At 49.5% G+C, this 20,067-nt stretch overlaps 6 protein-coding genes across 6 annotated transcripts; 2 read left to right on the forward strand and 4 right to left on the reverse strand.

Annotated features, from left to right (window-relative positions):
• Nucleotides 1-178: 178 nt before the first annotated feature.
• On the reverse strand, nucleotides 179-1,429 carry TrAtP1_010447 (uncharacterized protein; the record flags this gene model as incomplete). The annotated part of the gene is made up of 1 exon (XM_014089559.2): nucleotides 179-1,429. The coding sequence occupies one exon, from the start codon at nucleotides 1,427-1,429 to the stop codon at nucleotides 179-181; it is 1,251 nt and encodes a 416-aa protein (XP_013945034.2).
• Nucleotides 1,430-3,673: 2,244 nt separating this feature from the next.
• TrAtP1_010448 (uncharacterized protein) lies at nucleotides 3,674-4,604 on the forward strand. Its single transcript, XM_014089712.2, has one exon. It carries the CDS (start codon nucleotides 3,776-3,778, stop codon nucleotides 4,151-4,153), a length of 378 nt encoding a protein of 125 aa, XP_013945187.1. The 5' UTR covers nucleotides 3,674-3,775; the 3' UTR covers nucleotides 4,154-4,604.
• An 896-nt stretch (nucleotides 4,605-5,500) lies between these two features.
• On the reverse strand, nucleotides 5,501-6,610 carry TrAtP1_010449 (uncharacterized protein; the record flags this gene model as incomplete). Its single annotated transcript, XM_014089560.1, has 1 exon — nucleotides 5,501-6,610. One exon carries the CDS (start codon nucleotides 6,608-6,610, stop codon nucleotides 5,501-5,503), a length of 1,110 nt encoding a protein of 369 aa, XP_013945035.1.
• A 1,273-nt stretch (nucleotides 6,611-7,883) lies between these two features.
• TrAtP1_010450 (uncharacterized protein) lies at nucleotides 7,884-13,240 on the reverse strand (the record flags this gene model as incomplete). The annotated part of the gene is made up of 5 exons (XM_066114714.1): nucleotides 7,884-7,935; nucleotides 9,443-12,578; nucleotides 12,647-12,966; nucleotides 13,043-13,114; nucleotides 13,188-13,240. 5 exons carry the CDS (start codon nucleotides 13,238-13,240, stop codon nucleotides 7,884-7,886), a joined length of 3,633 nt encoding a protein of 1,210 aa, XP_065970811.1.
• Nucleotides 13,241-17,572: 4,332 nt separating this feature from the next.
• On the reverse strand, nucleotides 17,573-17,845 carry TrAtP1_010451 (uncharacterized protein; the record flags this gene model as incomplete). The annotated part of the gene is made up of 1 exon (XM_066114715.1): nucleotides 17,573-17,845. One exon carries the CDS (start codon nucleotides 17,843-17,845, stop codon nucleotides 17,573-17,575), a length of 273 nt encoding a protein of 90 aa, XP_065970812.1.
• Nucleotides 17,846-19,140: 1,295 nt separating this feature from the next.
• TrAtP1_010452 (uncharacterized protein) lies at nucleotides 19,141-20,030 on the forward strand. The gene has a single exon (XM_014089710.2). The coding sequence runs from the start codon at nucleotides 19,249-19,251 to the stop codon at nucleotides 19,888-19,890; it is 642 nt and encodes a 213-aa protein (XP_013945185.1). The 5' UTR covers nucleotides 19,141-19,248; the 3' UTR covers nucleotides 19,891-20,030.
• The last annotated feature ends 37 nt before the right edge of the window (nucleotides 20,031-20,067 follow it).

Raw genomic sequence — 20,067 nt, forward strand, 5'->3', positions numbered from 1 at the left:
TTTTATATTGATTGCTATGCGTCTTTTATAGAAACACTGTTATTGGACGGTGTATCACCAATCGATGCCAGCTCAGTCTAGCCTCATGGTTCACGTTGTTCTCAACTCGGTATTTCCATCGTCTATGTCCAATATTCTAACCCCAACTCTAGACTATCGCTTTGGCTAATTCTTCAATTCAATTATTAGGAGCAAACTGCCCATTGGCAAGAAGCACATCTCCGTCCCTAAGCTTGGTCCGCGCAGGACGTTCCCACTCCAAGATGGCGTTGCCCTTGTTTCTCTCATCGCGACGCTGATGAGCTAGCATCACATGGGATTCAGTTCCCGTGTCACCGTTGATATATGTGACGACCCGGTCCTCCGGGGGTGGCTGTGGGAATTCTGGCCATTCAATGTACTCGGACGCTTCTTTATAATGAGAAATCTGTCTTCCGGTTCGTCTTTTATCCACCCAGTCATTCAACACCACTCGGTATTCCGAAACGGGATGATCAAGCTTGACGTCCGGATGCTGTGCCCATTCCTCCAACCCTTGTACGTCGGCTGGGTTCTGTTCACTGTGTCGAACATTTCGGAAATGCGTGTCGCGCGTAATCATCTCATAAAGAGTAAATATGACCCCTTTGACATCGTTGCGGTCCTCTCCATATCCAATGCCGCCAATCTGCCCACAATAATTGAAGTCGAACAACATGAGAGCATCGGTCTTGGGATCAATGAGAAGATTCCGTGCGGAGATATCCTGATGAGCGATGCCATGCTTGAAATTCAAGTCATCGACTACAGCAGTCAGCTGCCGGAGCCATTCGAGCTTGAACACCCGCGATTTATTCTCGCTCAACGTGCCGCCAGGGATATAAAGGCTCGTAAAGCCGACGACATGGCCCTGCAGCTCGTCCAGCACAAGTCGATCAAACGGGACAACGTTTGGGTGCGCGGGAAGACGCATCCACACGTTCATCTCATGCCAAATCACGTACAGGAACTGGCTAAGGAAGTAGTACTTGAAGGCGGCTTGTTTCGGCTCAGTTGCATCTGCACGAGGCAAATAAGAAACAAGATCGACATTTGGACCAAACCGATCCAACTCGAGTAATTCTGAGCGGAGCACAGTCTTGACATGTTTGGGACGCTGAACATGCTGCAGCGGAGGGTAGTAAACACACCAAGCTTGGTCGTCTTCAGGCTTGGTCGACGTTGAGATCAACTCACCGTCCTGCGATAAATGGATGGCGTATACATCGGGCCCCAGGGCATCAATGTGCTTCTTGAGATGTCCAATTGCCGTATCCTCGCTCTCTTGCTCCTCATCCATGGTCACAGAGATTATGCGTCGTTGATCCCAGTCAAGGATGAACCATTCGCTCGGCCCGCCAGGAGTAATAAGCCCCCCGGGCGCAAAATACCGCCATTCCTCTTCAATCATGCCTCTCTAGACGTTTAGGGTATTAAAATAAAACAAAAAGGCCGCAGTGGTGAGATGGAGTTCGCGGTGTGAGACAATAGACGTGGATAGAGGGCTGCGAAGGCTTAAATAATTCACTGCAAGGTATAAGGGACATTGAAGCCTTGCCTGTAGCGGTGGCTCTAGCGCCTTAGCGTCAATCAGCTCTTGAACGCCGTTGGTCAGGCATATTCAATTTTCAGCTCGCCCATTGGGACATTTCCTTGCCTAGTGGAATGCCTTGCACGATTCCAACCGACCAACAGTCTTGATGTTTTTCACGACTGCGTGACAGTTTTAAGCCGCCTGCGCCGCCAAAGCGAAGCGATGACAATTCGCCGGTATCTACCCACCTACTTGTAGCCGTGCATCTACGCGCCAGCAAAGATGTTGGCCAGCTACCCACATGTACATACAATTTCCGCACGAACGGCAGTGCCTTTTTCTATTTGGTGCTGCATAAGTGCCTCGTGATTGGCTTCCGTACTTACGAAGAGTCCTACTACTTATATAACGTTGGTTGGTTATTCGCACACTGTCAGGTGGGCACTGCAAGGGAAGAATGACGAAGCCAAATGGTGCGTTCTGTTGGCGATGTACTATCGGACAACATGAGAATCGCTCAAGAGGCATAATGAAGCCGCCTCTCAAAGAGCCTCGCTGGCTATAGAAAATGTATATATAGCCAGCAAGAGTCATCGAATATTGATAACCAGAGAGAGAGAACAAGTCTTGAGTTCATCCTTTATTCGTTACGTTCATACCTCCAACGCCACCAACTTAATCTATTTACCTCTTCTTATCCGAGCTTCCATCTATTCGAGATGCAAAATCAGTCTACGTGGATCCAGCCTTCTGAAATACCCGAGTATACAGAACGGTCACTTGTATCTGACCCTCGAAATCCTGGCAATTGCGTATGCGGATGGTACTGCTTTTATGGAAACTGCAGCCATATGTACCAGCAATATCCTCGCAGATGTGGTAGGACAACAACAACCTCTGGGAAAAGCGGCTTCTGCAAGACTCCCGCGCCCCAGCACGTTGTCCGATGGTACTATGTCAATGCTAGGTGTGCGGACTGCCGTCGGTATAGCTACTAATAGTGCTCCTAGGGTAATTCTTGAATAGAATCCATGACTATTGGGAAGATGCATGCATACTGATTGTTAGCAGTCTTCATACCGGCCGATCGAATATCAACACTAACCTGTCATTTACGCAGGCATATGACATGGAGGGTATTTAGGGCTATGGTTTGGTGTAGCTTGGGTTTACTTATGCTTGGGTAGATGCGTGTGCGTAGAATATATATAACCCTCTGTTTTACCTATACTCTGCTACTATTGTACATCATACTTGAGTAAAGAGGAGTAGGTGTAGCTCTAATCTTTCAGTCCAAACGTCCATATTCCCTCTATGCGCATCTCGCTACATCCATATCTTGCACAGTATAAAGTATCAAGGCCGTGTGAATAATTTGAATCCATGTTTTAGACACATGCTATTGCCGCTCTATTGCTAGTTAGGTAGGCATCCTAGCGCCAAACAACTTACACGGCCATATACTTTAGGTAGGCGACTGATAATGACCATTAGCCAGTATGGTTATTTTCCAGTCCATAGATTTATTTGAAGATGATTATCTGATTAAACAAGACTATCTGAAAAAATGCCTTGCAGTAATTCTCTTACCAACGTGCATGTAGTCTCATGCAAGCTGCGCCGCTCGTGGCTTAGCACTCGCACCATAGGCGCCAAGTCCACTCTTCGCACAACGCCGCCAAAAGTCACTCTCTAGTCATTTTAGGCTGGAAGATACATGCACTGGTTGGTATCATGAATAGCAGGACATGGGATTTCATGGCTATTGGGTAAAAAATCGAGCATCGGGCATAATGGATTGCCTGGTGCAGTACCAAATAGGAAATACCACTGCCATCAGTGCAAGGCTGCATGTAATCGGCCTGCATTGCGGCCGGCGCGTATGTACGATGCAATCGACGGCCGCCCGAAGCCAATGGATACGCAGCGCAGAGTTGTTCTGAAACAAATGGTAAGTTATGTTGGTGATGACTTTTAAAGAACGAATAACGATGCATTCTGCAGCTATTTTCAAGAGGCCTCATGGCCGTAATATCTGCCTTTCGAAGAGCCTCGTTGCCTGTATCATACACGTATATAGCTAGCAAGAATCGCCATATCAGAATGAAGAACAAGAATCCATATTAGCATCGCTCGCTTAAGAAACTGTTGGAAAAGAACCCATATCCATTCGCTATTCAGATCATCTTGTCTAAAAGATATTTTACTAAAAAGAAAATCCCCATGTCCATCCGATCGCTTGCACACCTCCAACGGCGCCAGCTTGGCCTCCGCTCTCCCTTCTCAATCTTTCGATTCTTCAGAGTACAGCAGAACCAACCACTACCAATCAAGCCTGTCCAGATCCCAGCTGCGGCAAATGCCTCTCTGGTACACAGCACTCGGAACCCCAAGAAATGCACGTGCGGATGGTATCACTTTTACGGCAAATGCGGCCACCTGTACCAGCGATTTGCAGGCACATGCGGCAGAAAGACGACGAGCTCTGGGCGAAGCGGATTCTGCACGACGCCTGCACCGAAGAATGTCATTTACGGATATTATGTCAATGAGAAGTGCACAAATGCAAAATGCACCGTTTGCCGCAGACGAGGCCATTAGGTTGGGTTGAATAGAGGCAAGATGCCAGTGGTTGGTTCAGTCATTATATGTAACCTTTCTAGACACAGGGCTAGACGTAGCTCTTTACTGGCAATTGGACATATTTACATACATTTCCATGAACAATACTGAGTATGTCTGGGAGAAGTTACATGTATCCAGCACCCCGGCGCCCCAGCTGTAGCGCAACAAGGCAGCCAGTCCACATGTAAAAATAGCAGTAGCAGCAGTAGCAGCAGTACATGTAGTAAATAGCAGCAGTAACCCACGCCACAGCTGGAGTACTGGATAACAAAATTGGGGTGCTAGATAATTTTCTCTACATCTAGCTCCTGCTTCTACAAATATAGTTGATTTCAACGTAAAGCTGGAAAGGAGGCATACTGTCATGACCCCATCGTAATGTTAGTCAATAGATGGCCTCGCATAACACCAGCCACATGCAGGAACAATGGCACAGTGCACCTACAAACGAGAGCAATTTATGCCACAGTTCAAAACGGTGAAGAAAAGGGAATACGTAGTAAAATAATAACAAATAATAGCCAGGCTGTCCTTGTTCGATTAAAGCGCGCAGCACTCCAAAACACTCAATGACATCATCACTTCTTCAGCGACACTTATACGCTTCTAAAATCACAAAATCGATGCGCAATCAATCTGTATCAAACATCATACACCCCCACCCCCCCCCCCCGGTGTGGCCTCTAAAAAACATTCACATACCTGTTTTTCTATCAACGCTGTCCATCGAGTCATGCTGCTAATGAAAATGAACCAGATATGAATCCTCGATGACGACTCCGCCGCGTCGGTTCTTCGGATGGCAATTCTGCTCTCTTTTCAACTCTCTGCAAGGGGCCGCATGAAACCCGCATCCCCCGTTACGTCATTGCGTCATCCCGCCCTCGTCTTATTCCTCCACCCCGAAAACTTGTTCCTTTAAAACTGCTATTTCTCTACCATTTTTTTCGCCTCCCAATCAACAGCTATGCTATTTGTCTTCTATTCTCTCTTTTCACCATTTCTGTTTCAGCCAACTGTGGCGACGGTTCTACCGGGCATGTTTTCCGCGGAACTTGCCCTCCGCATATCGGACACTGCTCCGGATGACGACACGCTGACCTTGCCATCGAGATCTCAACCATCATCGACTTTTGACTATTCTGCATAGCCCATGATCCATCAGGGTCATGGGACGAGCTGTCGCACCTTTGGTATGAGCCTTGTATGAGCATCCCATGATACATCACCTCGTCATCTGCAAAATCTCGCAAAGCTACTCTGCCATCCAGATCTGGTGACAGCCTCGGTTCAGCTCCAGCTCAGCTCCAGCTCAGCTTCAGGTTAGTTCAACTGCAACATACCCTCAATCCTCCTCCTCACCCACTCTTCACACTTGACATCCTCATACTTCTTCTCCTCGCCCTCCTTGACAACCACAACGCTGCACGTCTCATGCAGCCCAAAGCCCCAAAAGAACGGGATGCTCACCCGCTCCTTGCCGCTGTAGTTTCTTGCCCGGTGCACCGTGCTGATGTAGGCATCGTTTGTGATGCGCTGCATAAAGTCGCCCAGGTTCACCACCAGCGTGTCGGCAATGGGCTTTGCGCGCAGCCACTGGCCCTGCTTGTTGAGCACCTGCAGCCCGCCGTGCGAGTCTTGCCAGAGGATGGTGAAGAGCTGGAAGTCTGTGTGTGAACCGATCGACACTTGTTCTTCATCATCATCTTGTAGTATCCCAGTAGCACCAGTAGCCCTTTGTGTAATCGGCGGATAGTAATTCAGGCCATACGACGCATCGGGATACTTGACCTTGTCATCAAAGACTCCCTCCTCCAACCCCAGCGACAGCGCAAAGCACCTCGTCAGCGCCCTCGCCAGCGCCAGACACTCCCCGATATGCCTCACCATGCTCTCCTTCAGCCTCGGCAGGTTGCTCGTCTTCTCCCACGGATACACTTCATTGCGCAGATGCCTCTTCACTTCCTCCGGTATATCCTCAAGCCCTTCTTCCCCAACCGCAGGATCATACTGCGGGTCGTAGCGATACGAAAACGACTCCCGCACATCAATCCCCTCGTACGGATTCAGCCGCTGCGTGTCCGGTGCCTTGTAGCCATTGCCCCATTTCGCATTCTTGTAGTCGGCCTTGATCTTGGTCTCCATGTCCTGCCTGAAGAACGCCAGACATGCCTCGTAGGCGTTTTGTGTCACGTCCTCGGGAATTCCGTGGTTCTTGATGTAGAAGAAGCCCATGTTCTGGGCTGCCGCGCGCACCTGCTGGGCGACGGCCTGGCGCTCGCCGAGGGACGGGCTGAAGATGGACGAGATGTCGATGATGGGCATTTCAGAGGGCAGCGCATCACGGAGGGGAGATTTCAGGACGGTTCGTGTGATGATGCCGTTGGGCGAGGCGAGGCGCAGCTGCGTCGTTGCGACTGTTTCTGCCGCCATGGCGATGTATATATAAGCTGTGATATTTGGAAATGAAGCTGGACAATAATTAATCAGATGCTGCTAATCGCTGTGCAAGAATGCAAATGATGCTGTTTCTTTGTCGTTTTATGTAGATATTAAAACAGCCAGCATCAACGCCCACCCAGAGATAAAGATGCGGGGGATGCCGTGCCTTGCTTCCGGAGTACGCCGATCTACTGCAGATGCATCTCCACCTCGTATCTCTCGATATAACCAGATGGCAGCAGATATAGCAAGATTCCATGTCACAAACCAACATGCCATTTCTAGAAGGAACAATTGAGAGCAATGATTTCCTTGACATTACCTAAACGGCGATTGGGCTGCACTCTGTTATGTTATGGCAGTGCAGCTCCTTCACCAGCTGATATCATTAATGCCAGTAGTCGTAGCTTAAACTCCTGCGCAGATGAGTGCAAATGGATGCGAGATGAAGTGCAGCGTCTCCAAAGGCTTTTGGTTCTATTAAACCCACGGAGGGTTGAATGTGGTTATTATTCTTGGGGCTGGTACCTAATCGGGTTACATAGACATCTTCAAATTAATAAGTCACAAATGGCAACGAGAGCTATTGTAATCAATACTGTTCCTGCTATTGAGCCAAGTTTACGCTCCAGTACGTAAAACAGCCATCAGATAGCTTTTATTTCTGCCAGCCTGGTATTTTCAGCACTCCCATCAATTCATTTTTGCGTATCTGCTACTTGAAGCTGCGCGCCACCAGTCCGCCAGCAATTACCCAAGACTCACGCAACGTTGAAAGAAGATTGAAGTTCCAAAAGGCCAAAGAAATAGTTACAAAAGCTTCTCGCATCATGTAAAGAGTTCATCGACGATAAAGAAAGCGGTCTAAGAGACGGACGGGAGCAACTGCAGCTTGACGAGTAGTATGGTGCGACTTGGCGAATTCAAGGAGAAGGTACCTCTGTCGCTGTGATGTTCTGGTCTGGCTGGCTGGTGGCTCTGGATTATTGGGATTTTGGTATTCTTCGCCTGTCGCTGGCATCTCCGAGTCGCTTGCGATGCTTGCTGTTGTTGTAGTTTCTTCTTTTGGCTTACCTTTTTGATGGACCAGCAATGCGAATTATATATTGCCGTAAAATATTTACCTTGGCTGATGACTTTTTCTCTTTTGTTCGGCCTTGATAGCTCAATTTGGGTTCTGTGGCGGCGACATCTTACGGATGTTTGCCAGTAATCCGTCGGAAAATGAGGGGGGGCCTTGGCGTGAAAGTTCAAGTTATTATAGCTAGGGAGGAGAGAGCGACATGATCTTTGGGGCGGCGTGGGAGTCGGTTGTGCTGTTAAAGAGGGAAACCAACGTGAGGGCTGGTGGAGGTAACAAGGCACCTTGGTTAGGCTAGAAGAAAGATGTGACGCGATTATAATAGAGAGCAGTTCCATCATGGATCTCATCAACGCGCGATTTGCCACGGAGACACAAACGCCACACCTTCTACTACTACACGAATATAACGACGACGTGGGACGTCTCCAAGCCGCGCAGGATTGTCAAGACCATACAGTCTCTTTATCCATCATAGATGGGTAGTTGGTGAAAAAAACACGGAGGCGTCCATCACTATAAAGGGAATTGATGATTTCTTCCTCGACGGCATGGGACGGAAATGAACAAGGGTGCATTCGTTTGATCATATTCTCACGAAGATGATGATGCGTAATATACACCCTATTGAAGAAACAAAGCAAAACATGACGTCTCCCGTAATCTGGTAAACCCTGTTTGGAACCAGTAACGAGCCCATCTCCTTGAACCCTTTGTTAAAGCCAGATGTCAGGGATAATGACCTTGTTCAATGTACAAAGATCAACGACCTTGCGTCCCTGGCCATTGACCGTCCACCAAACGATGAACCCAAGGGTAATCAAATGGTCCACCTTGCCCGCCCTTGGGCGTCGAGGTCGCCCATTGTCTTGTCCAAAACTTTGCAGTCATCCCGGCCCAACGATTGTACGAATTTGCTCATAAGCAATAGCATCCGTACGTAAAAGCCACGGCGCGTGTATATGACATGTATTGCGTTGATGCAGCTGACATGTATGTAATCGCCTTTACCAAGACTGCACCGCCCATAGTCTGCTGGATACGAAAGCAGCAACTCAAATGTTTGACTTGATGCGCATCGACAAGTCCGCAGCAAAGCTGACCAAGAAAGATTTCCCCATCCATCCAAATCGTGTTCAAATCCAGGCCAAATTTCGTCCATCTCTCCGTCCAGCTCTCAGACACAGTCACGGTAAAAAGGAAAACATTTCACGGGTCAATTCTTGAATTCATCGGGTAACCCCCGAAATCCCAATCCCATTCTCAAAACTGAAAAAAAAGAAAAAAGAAAAAAAAACCAAACACAAAACCAGACCCAAAAAAATACTCAAACAAACAAACAAAACAAAACAAAAAGCCACCTTGGTATCTTTTCCCCCTAAACGCCTTTCCCCCCCTTTCCCCCCCTTCCCCCCTCCCAAACTCCAAATATAAAACACAACGGAAAAAAAAAAAAAAAAAACTTTGTCTCCCTCTTCCTCCTTGGCTGGAGCTGATGGGAGCCCGAAGGCTCAACCACCGTTTCCAAACACTCAGCCGGTACTGAGAAGGGAGCCTTGCGGCTCGACCTCCCGTTCCCAGGCTTTGTGTTTGGTGCTCGGATGGGAATCTTTCGACTCGACCATCCCACCCATCCCCATGACCGGCAGAGAGATGACAGGAACTCTTGCGAGCTCGACCGTCACCTCTCAAGCGCTTCCCCGAGACCAAAAGCAACGGGAGCCTTGCGGCTCAACCATTACTTCTGGCTCCGGGTCGACGCCCGGGTCACCCGCTTCGGAGCGGGTGTCCCGTTACCGGCCATGCCCAGGCCGGCAGCGAGCCGTGAGGTTCGCTGCCGAGCAGTGGCTGCCGAGACCTTCGGCGCGGGCTTGCTGACGCGATTTGCGCCAGAGGGCCTCGCCGCCGTGGTCTTGGAACCGGCAGTTCCTGCGGGCCGGCCTCGCTTGGGCTTGGCCGCCTGGGGCTTCGCCGCCTCCTCTTGGAAGTCGGCCAGGGGCTCCTTCCAGACCACACTTTTGCCGCGGCGAGTCCTAGGGACTGCTGCAGCGCCAGCGGGTTGGTCGGATCCCTGGGCGCCGACGATCTCCTCTGCTTCTCCTGCTGCCTCGGCCTGCCGGGCGAGCACCTGAGCTGGGTACTCGGCCTTCCCCTTGTTACGGCGGGTGTTGGCGCGAGTTTGGTGGACAACGTCCACCGTCCCCTGCTCGGTACGTCGCGGACGTCCAACAGGACGTCCTACCCGGACAGGTGCCGCGGGACCAGAAGGCTTCGGGATAGCGCTTCTGGCCGTTAGGCGAGTCGATCGGCGGGAGGAAGAAACAGAGGCGGGCGGGGCAGGGGCTGGGGCAGCTGGAGGAGCAACGGCCGCCGAAAGGGGATCTTCGTCACCCGAGTCCGCGTGGGCAGCTGCGGCAGCAGGCTTCGGCGGTGTGGATCGGGTTCGGCGGATCTTCTTTGCGGCAGGCTCAGCTGCAGCCTCGTTCTCACCGTCTTCGCTGCTCTCAAACTTGCGCTTCTCTGGCTGCTGAGTTTCCATGTTAGGGCTTCTCGCACCAAGAGGTTGTCGCTGGGTCTGCGCGATAGGAGAGCCGAGCGCCGTTGTCGAAGGCCGCCTGTGCTTTGAGCGCCGGATAAAGTCTCGCATGTAGTCGCGCTCTGGTGAGTCGGCACGGGTGGTGGCGGATGATGGCGCGGGCTGTGACTGTTCGGCTTCCTTCTCGGCGTCCTTCTCGGCGTTGGCTGTGAGAGCTAGCTTGCGGTTGACGGCCTTGAACGACAGAGTGTCGCCATCCGAGTTGAACGCGGCGATGTTCTGGATGGGTGTCTTGGGTGTCTTGGCAGGCGACGGGTCTGCGAGACCAGGAATCGTAGTATTGCCCTCAAGCTCGTAGGAGACGTCGGGGAAAGCGAAGCTGACATCGTTTTCGTCCTGTGGCGGCAGCGAGGGTGAGCTGGTAGGAAGCCTGTCATAGGCGGGAGAGGTAGCGCTTTGCGGAGCAGGCGAGCTTGATGGCAGTCGGTCGTAAGCGGGCGAGGTGGTGCTCTGTCCCTTGACGGGGGAGCTGCCAAAGTCGGAAACGACGAGGGTCTTGTTATGTATAGCGCGCTCGTCGGCGTAAAGTTCTTCTTCCAGCTCCCACATCTCATCCTCTGTGAGTCGAGGCTTCGGAGAAGAGCGAGGGGCCTGGACTAGTGGCGATTTCGAAGCAGAGGGAGCGTTCGAGTAGTGAGTCTCGTCTGCACCTTGGCTTTCGGGGAAGAGGTGGGAATATTCAAACGGCAGCTTAAACCGAACAAAAAGTCTTCCGCGCTCTTTGGCGACCACGACCTTAGCGTGGCCATTGCAATGAGTCTCTGCCATCTTGGCCAGTCGTTCCACTGCGGTTTGCTCATTATCTGGCTTGAACACATCATCGGCGTCGAGGGTGCTGCCGGTGGCTCTCATAATGGCCTTCATCCTCTCCTTGTATTTGGCGGTGAGAACATCCATGGTCTTGTTGGCTTGTTGACTGGTATCTTGAGATGACACGTCGGGCGCGTTGGCTAGAGCTGTGGGAAGATTGGAAAATTCAGGCACGTTGGCTGAAGGCGATGCGATAGAGTTGATGCTTGCAGAAACGTTGGAGATGTCAGAAGTGCGGGGGATTTCTTCCAGGTGGGAGAAAAGTTCAGAGGCAGGCATAACCCCGCTCGCGCTCACAGATTTCTGAGGTGAAAGTGAGATTCGCCGCGAAGCACGAGTCTTGAGCAAGTTTCTGAACAGCGGCTCACTTTTGCGTCGCCTGATGATTCTAGTCCGTTCACTCTCAGTAGCATTCTCGGGGCTGTTCATCCAGGAAACAGAACCAGTGAATGAGGGAGAAGAGGGTCCAAAGTCGATATTGCTGAGATTGCAGCTTTCAAATACGGAGGCTGATTCGGTGTGCTGCATCCACGCGGGTAGAGACTTGACTAGCTCCAATTCGTTATCGGCTTTGTGCGTAGCTGCTGTAGAAGATGGTTTTCTGCTGGGCGTAGAAGGCTGGAAGCTGTGCCACTTGGAAGGGGTAGGTTCGCGGGGGCGAATATAGCGAGTAGGAGATTCAGGCGCTACAGAGCTGACAGGAGAGTACTCGTTGCGAGAAGGAGATGGAAACTCTGGTGAAAGACGAGTGACGGGCTCTGACTTGCGCTTTGGTCGCCAACGCGCAAAAGGCGACTCTTTGGAGATTCTGCCAGGCCACTGAATCAGGCCAGGGGTTGAATTTGAAGATAATGGCGATCTTGTTGTATTGGGGCTTCTGATAATGATGGATCCTCTTCTCTCGCGATCATCTCTCTGTGCTGTCGGAGGACTAGCTGGCTTGATGGGAGAAGGCTCAGCACGAGGGCTAGAAGCAGGCAACAGCTTGACAATTGTGTCGCTGAGTCTCTTGCGGAAGCTCTTGCTGCTCTTTGTCGGGCTCGGTGATTGGGTAGATCTCTTCGTAGGCGACTTGGCGTCAGACTTGGATTCGTTTGGCTCTAAAGCCAGAGGGCTCGATGGCTCAGTGACGTCTGCAATATCTGATTGATCCGGTGCACCGCTAGCAGCAAGGGAGGTTCGTGCATTACGAAGAGTCGATTGGAGGTTGGCCGCAGCCTCTGTGACGGATGCCATGCTGACGTCGATCTCTGTGACGCCGGTCTGAAGAGCTTTGGAGATGAGGGGATCGAGCTCGCTGAAAATGGCAATTCTATTGCCGCCGCTGGCATAGTCGAAGTCGATGGAGGAATAATCGCGGAAGCGGCGCTTCAGAGGAACAGTAAACTTGGAGAATGTGCTCTGCTTGGCCAGGAGTTTCTGCTCTGATAGATTGGTGTGCTCTTCTTGGAGGAAGCAGTTTGCGACATTGACTGTAGCAACTGTAAGCCTTTGCTCAAAACTCATCATGGAATCAATTTCACAAAATGCAACAACATACCCTTGGCGCGAACCATTATGCCCACAACTTCTGCTCGAGACAGAGGTGATCCTTTCAGCTCCAGCTCGGCCTCATGCGCTGGCGGCACAAATGAGTTGAGTCTGCGGCGACTCGCCCTCTGTGTCTCTTCTGGGTCCTCGGCAACTTCGACGGCAACGGCCATCCGAGGCCTCACTGCCCGAGCGCTCGCTGATCGTCCAACTCGCTTCATGATCGTTCTGCCTCTGTGGATAGTCAAAGGGCCGGCCACAGCGGGGACGCGGCACCAGGCGCGGGAGATTATCGCTGGTCTTTGGGCGACGAAGTCGTCTGCCCACGATCTAAATGCCAAGAAAATCCATGTCAGCACCCATCATCGCCAAAACTGATCAACTCCAGGAATCGAAAGATACGCACGTCTCGAGGATATTCGTCTTGGCCTCGCTGGCCGCAGGGAAATAGGTCACAAACGATGCTGGATGAGGATTGCTGCCACGCGCCAAGTTAGCCCACCATCTCCAACATTCCTCCCAGCGAGGTCCAGTCGCAGCAGAAGTCTTACATCGCAGCGGGTTCGCACCCGTGAGCCCATGGTGGGCTGGTGATACCGTCCATGGCTGCCAGAGATAGCTTGCGGCGTTGTCAAACTGGCGGAAAAGCTGGCGATGTCGATTTAAAAACGAAGAAATGGCACCGAATGCCAAAGATAGGAATAACTTGAAGTTACAAAGATACGTACTCTTTCGGTGAATTGTCGCCCCACGTGAAGACGCGTTGATTGAAAAGTGGTTGCAAGGGTGAATAAATGAACAAAAAAAAGGGCGTCGCGTTTCTAAAATGCGTGCGTGCGCGATGCCCAAATTTCATTTCTTGGATTGCAAACGGATCGTTTGTTTACATTGAGCCCCAATAGGAAATCAGCTAGTAAAGGCTAGTCTTAATCGGGTAGTTAATCGAGTGTGGGGTAGATTTAGAGTTAATTGCCCCGCCAGTAGCGAGAGACGCGTTTGGCGGGCAGAAACAGGTGACGAGGCACTGTAAAACGCAGTGAATGTCTGCTATGAGAAAAGATAAAAGTAAAGAAAAAAAGAATAGGAGAATTCAAAAGATGAATTGATATGAAAGAGTTTTTCATTCAAAGTGTCCTCTACAATACATTAACTATCAATTCCATGAGTGACATTCAAGGCTTGTAAATTAGCATAGCGCCAGCGCCACATCGGGCGTTTCTATTTTTATTCAGGGCTTCGCAGCTGGCAGTTGTAAATCTCGATTTACAGCGTCTTGAAGGTAGGTTTAATGGGGATCTCGAATATTATTGCGTTGAGAGAAAGGGTTTTGTTGCAAACTTGATTATTCTTGTTCAAGGCATGAAGAATGTACTTGGTGAGACGAAAAGGACCGTTTTGCCCTAATCTATACATTTCTCTTGCTACCCTCGCGTATTTCCTCTTGCGCTCATTTTTTTTTGTCTTCTTTCTTTTCTGCAACACAAGTATTCTCCGTCATCAATTCTATATTAATGTACGATAGCCTGTCCCACTTACTTTCGCTGCCAAGTTTTTGTTTCTCGGTCAGCTCTACTATTGCCCGGCAGAATGATGATTTCACGTCTTCAAAGAACTGCTGCACAACATGGCATAGAACAGTAGCGACTAACGGATCGTAATCACGTCGTAGGAAATTTTCAAATATAATACACCATCTCTATAGCAAAGACCAATTCGGTATACTCATTTGCGGCCTGTTCTCCTAGGCGATTGCAAAGCTTGGAAAAAGTAACAAGCGACATGCATCTCGACGCTCAATCCACGCAACAGGGATTTCCCCTTTGCAGTTAAACTCATGGTTATATGTGTCTCTTACCATATTGGTACCTATATTCGTAGCCTTATCGCAACACAAGCCCGGTCAAGAGGATGCACGTACACTGATGATGATGTACAAGAAGACACTTTTAGCGAGCAGTAATCACGCCTCAAAAAGCAATATACAGTTACATGTTACTACCTACTATAATCCGTGAATGCAAGTTGGTGAACAAAACGGCAAGTTGTGTTACTGTGCCTACATGTATTCTGTATGGGTCAAGGAGAGGGAGCTTCAGCTTGGCCTAAACGATCCAAGGCTAAGAATTGCTGCTGCAAGAAATAAAAGGCCAGCGAAAGCAATTTTAGGGCGATTAGGCTGAAACCCATTGTCGGCGAGGCTGAGAATATTACTGAGGGACGCCTACAGGTTAGCTACAATGGCGCCATGGGTGTCCAGTAGAGAGGGCGCTTGGAAGTCGACAAGATCGGAGATGCCACTGCCATCATAAACATAGAGTGTGTCGAGCTTTCGTTTCAAAGGAGATGAGCACTTCAGGCAAGAAGGAAGTTTGTTGTACTCAATAGGCCGTCTTGGAATGACCGAGTCAAGTTCAATAAGCACTACTGCAAGAAATGAAGGCCCCAGCGACACAGCCAGAAAGAAGCTGCCGCCAATAGTTTAGCAAAGAAGATATTGTTTCAATATAAAAATCCATATAGGCATGAAAATTCTTAATGGTGCTTGAAGATGAACCAAATCCAACATTTAAGCACGCACACTATAACAATTAATCTACAAGTTTCAGTTCACCAGTCGCAACAGCTCAGATCAACCCACAGCCAAAAGCTCTGCCTCCTCGTATCAACAAATACGTCACCTGTTTAATGGCCACCATGGGCCGAAAGTATTATCTAGTCTCATCGCCTTATTATATAAGTATTCTTATCCTATCTATTTCACTTAGTGGACCTCCCATAGCAGCGGTCTGGACAATCGCTATCGCCAACATCGCCGCCGTGATCCTCCAACTTTCAGATCCCAAGACACAACCCGACGACAGCTTCATCAATTCACGTCGCCAAATGAAGAGATCGAGGTGGTCTAGAAAGAGCAGAGATAGAGACCCTGCGTGCAGATGTTACACCACCACTTCTATCGTTGATATTTACTATTTCCAATAGAAAAGCTGACTCACATTCCGAAGCAAGGTTGGGCAGTTTTGTTCGGATATATGCCTCTAATTAATATTCTTGACGAGACCAAACAGTCATAAATAGCGCGCTTGGTCTGGTTAGTCCAGCAGAGAGTTGGACTCGCGTGGCGCCAAGGACGACTACTTCCATCGACTGATATTCTCTGTGAAATACTGTGTGTACGACAATCATTACAGCTTAGGAGATTTTCTCTGTAAAAATTGAGATAAAACATCAGTTCAAATTCATTCCAAGCTCGACCCCACCAGGCGCAGCAAACGGCGTCTCGGGCACGCGTAAAACGGGGATAAGATCCAGGCGTGATCGCGGGAGCTTTTGTTGCACGGGCCAGAAGGGGGCTGCAGTACATTTACATGTACTCTGTGTCATTGAACCAGATGACTCAATATGGAACTGGATTCGATGGCGCATTGGAAGTCATCCGAGGACGCAACGGATGGAAGTGTCCCTATAAGGGACGTCAACTGCACTATGTTAACCTTTGGAAAAAGGAACACCCCACAACTGCGCCGATGACCAGAGCATGTTAAATTTATCAGCCTTGAAACACAACACTATGAAGGATATTTGGACGCATGCACCGCCGAATGTGTCTGTACGAACATACCAAAGACCCAACGCTGCTCGGTATGAGGCGGCTACAGAGATGTTATAAAGATACCAACGATGGCCAATTAATGGAAAAACCCGGACATCATCACATTTGGATATGCACACCATTTGAAGTCGCTTTCGACGAGTCGACAATCAGAGAGAGATGGGTGTATGTTAGCTAGTGTGTAATACATACATACAAGACCATCGCTGTAACATCGTTATCCCAATACCCTCCGTCTCTCCACCTTACCAGTATGCCAGACAACCGAGGAGACGGAGTCAAAATAATGGACTTGGAGCCACGGCGGAAATTTATGATGTACGATACTACAAGGGTTAGTTGATACATGTAGGAGGCCATGCTATCCAACTCCATGTACAAGTGAAAAGACTGGAAGAACAAGCTCAAAGTAAAAAACGAGCCATAAATAGTCATACACGGGCGCACTCCATAACACGAACAACACTGTGCGACAGGAAATGAAAACACTGAAATACAACAACACTCTACGACAGGAAAGGAAAACTAGGAGATGCCTTGACGGAGACGAGACAGAGAATCGCTGATTACGACGGAATAATGAAGCAACTCATACGGTGAATTATGGCGCTGGAGGAAACAGCACCACAATGAGAACAGACATTCATCAAAACCCCAACATAGCCCAATGAGGGCGTTGGCATTTAGCGGCGGGCACCTGTTACGTGCAATAGGCACGGTGACATGAGCACGGGAATGTAGCTATAAAACAGCCATTCCCAATCAAAATGGCATTACTACTGTCTTTTCTTCGTGGTGATGGAACCACGGCTCCATGGACGATATTGCGCGGGGCAAGAGTTGTACAGAGAACCAGTCGGCCAGAACTGGATTGTGCGTTGCAACAATATCTACGATACTCGTGAAAACATATTCACGCATACCCACCGTAGCATTGAATGGGTTTCTTGGAGTGTTAACTCGATGGTTGTTTCAGGTATCTCGTATGGCGCGGTAATTTCAGCTTGATTCTGCATGATGGATAATCCAGGACAATCCATAAAAACATGTCCATAGATCCCATAGTATGTGTACCCCCGGCAGTAGCAATTGTTTGGGTTCCATGGATGCGGGATAGGAACAGCAATAGTCGTAATTGGTATTTATTTATATGGTGAGGCTGGATCGGCACAGGCGTTGTATAGCTGCATCGGCTCCCGTATTTCCTAAGACGATCTGGATATCTCGTCGCTCTGCCGCCCTTGTCTTCACATATTCCATAGAAACTGGCCGGCTGAGACTCTTCATGACGATATATCCGCACACCTTTAGTCTTGTGGTTTATCACCACATGCCGCAGGTCAAGGCCACGACTCGACGTGTGCACTGCGCAGCCGTAGACGGACAGATGGCGAGATATACGCCTTTCGTGCCAAGGCGGTCGGACAAGTCTGCACGAAACGCATAGACTCCCTCGCCGGAAGCTGTAAATGGCGTCGAAGAAAGCTGCAAATTGCTTGGCGTGTTGCTGGCAGTGGCGGATTCGTTGCAGGCAGCATTGCCGCAGAGGCTCACTACGCTTTCGCGTATTTTCACAGTTGATGTTGCTGATTCCATGTTCCTTTAGAATCTTGTTACATCTCAGTGCTCTTCCTTATACCAGCCACAGTAGTAGTTTGGTGGGTTTCTTGGACTGATTACGCCATGGCTGATTGCTGATGCAGGTATATCATATGGCATGATGGTTCCGGCTTAATTTTGCATTGTGGTAAGGGGTAGACAACAAGCCAATGGTTTCAGATGCTGTCCATGGAGAAGCTAAGCTAAGTTGGATGTGACACTAAATTAAAGACGGTAACAGACATGGGGAGGCAATGTTGAGGAATACAAATAACAAAGAAGCAAAGAACTAAGAGACGGCTTGTTGGGAGCTGGGCTAAGATTTATACGTGTAGGTAGGTACGCAAGTGACGACGTCGATATCATCAAGGCAACGATACTTGCTAAGAGAGAACTCCGGCTGTGCAGGCCTGTCCGAAAGCGCAGTAAAGACTATCGAAACGCATCACGTATTCAGCGTCAGACATTTTACAAAGTGGTAGAGTACTAGAGCGACAAAGATGGTAACAAAGTTACCCAACGAGTATGCTTCCTTAAACCATCACTCGCAAAGAAGTGGCCTGTCTAATTTTCGAAACCGCTTGTCGAGTTTGGCGCTTTTTGACCAAAGTCCTATTGAAGATTAGTAAAAGAACCTAACCTACAATCTTCTTTCCCAGACTTTGAAGGGCTTATCACGGCGGTTTATGACGGGAGGTTGCTTCTGTTTGACATGTGATCGATGTTGGCATTTGTCAATGCGATGGCATATTAGCAGTGTCTTATAAAATGTTGAATCCAATGATTAGTCGTAAAAATTAGTAGGTGTCTTCTTCTTTTGACACCGAAGCTAGGGATGCTTAATGTGTGGACATGTTCATCTTAGCACCCTGTTATCCACCTACAATTACAATGTATGAAACCTTTTTGTCTATTCGTTCTCCTCAAAGATCTTTTCCTCTTGTTCCTTCTGTCGCCATCAATACGGCTGTTGCTATTGCTTATTCCCCGCTCAAAGCTATCGACTTACACGGCGTGCTACAGGGCATCAAATACATGCCTCTACTATACCTTTGCCTGCGGCATATAAAACAAATATATCCACAATCAAGTTGAGATTGCAATCATCTCCATTACACTTCTCATGCTTAAAAAAATCCCATTATTTTCCACCATCTTCCTTGTTACCCTGTATCTTGCAAGTCTGCTGACTCATCATCCTTCAGGCACAGCCTTGCAGCAAGTGGGCCGTCTCCAATCCTGCCCCACCATCACCCAGAGCCTCGTCACCAACGGAACGTCATCCCGCAACAGGACATCCAACCGCATATTCACATCCTCAGCCTCGCCCGTTCACAGCGCTCCCATCTTCAACTACTCAACAAATCAAAAACCAAGGTCACAAAATCCCCAGCGCAACCATGAATCGCCTCTTCGGCTCCAAGCCCACCGGCCCCAAACCAACCCTCAACGGCGCAATCTCCAACATCGACACCCGCATCGCCTCCATCGACACCAAGCTCAAGGCCCTCAACGGCGAACTCTCCGCCTACCAAGACAAGCTCTCCAAAATGCGCGACGGCCCCGGCAAGCAGGCCATCAAGCAAAAGGCCCTCAAGGTCCTGCAGCGCCGCAAAGCCTACGAGGCCGAAAAGGACAAGCTCGAAAGCCAAGTCTGGAACATGGAGCAGGCGCAGACCATGCAGGACAACCTCAAGAACGTCATGACCCAGGTCGACGCCATGAAGACGACCAATAAAGAGCTGCGCAAGCAGTATGGCAAGATTGACCTCGACAAGATTGAGCGCCTGCAGGACGACATGGCAGATCTGCTCGATGTCGGCAATGAGATCCAGGAGAGCCTTGCGAGGGGCTATGATATACCCGATGAGGTGGACGAGGCCGAGCTGGATGCTGAGCTGGAGGCGTTGGGCATGGAGGCCGAGCTGGAGCAGGAGTATGGCAGTGGCGCCGTGCCGGGCTTTTTGACGGATGAGGTTGTGCCCGAGTTTGTGGACGAGCCGCCGCAGACGGAGGAGAAGGTGAAGCAGGCTGCGGGTTGATTTTTGCGCATATATATTTTATTTGTACTCATTGAAATGACGGGATGACTTGCGGCGGCCTATTTTATCAGTCCAAAGAGGAAAGCACATCATTTAGGCGCAGAATTGCTTCCAAGCTCACTAAAATATATCATTTGCTCTTTTTATTTCCCTCCCTAGACTCAAGCCCTATAGTAC

This window comes from Trichoderma atroviride, chromosome 5, assembly GCF_020647795.1.
Source record: "Trichoderma atroviride chromosome 5, complete sequence".
In the NCBI taxonomy this organism is placed as follows: Eukaryota; Fungi; Ascomycota; class Sordariomycetes; order Hypocreales; family Hypocreaceae; genus Trichoderma; species Trichoderma atroviride.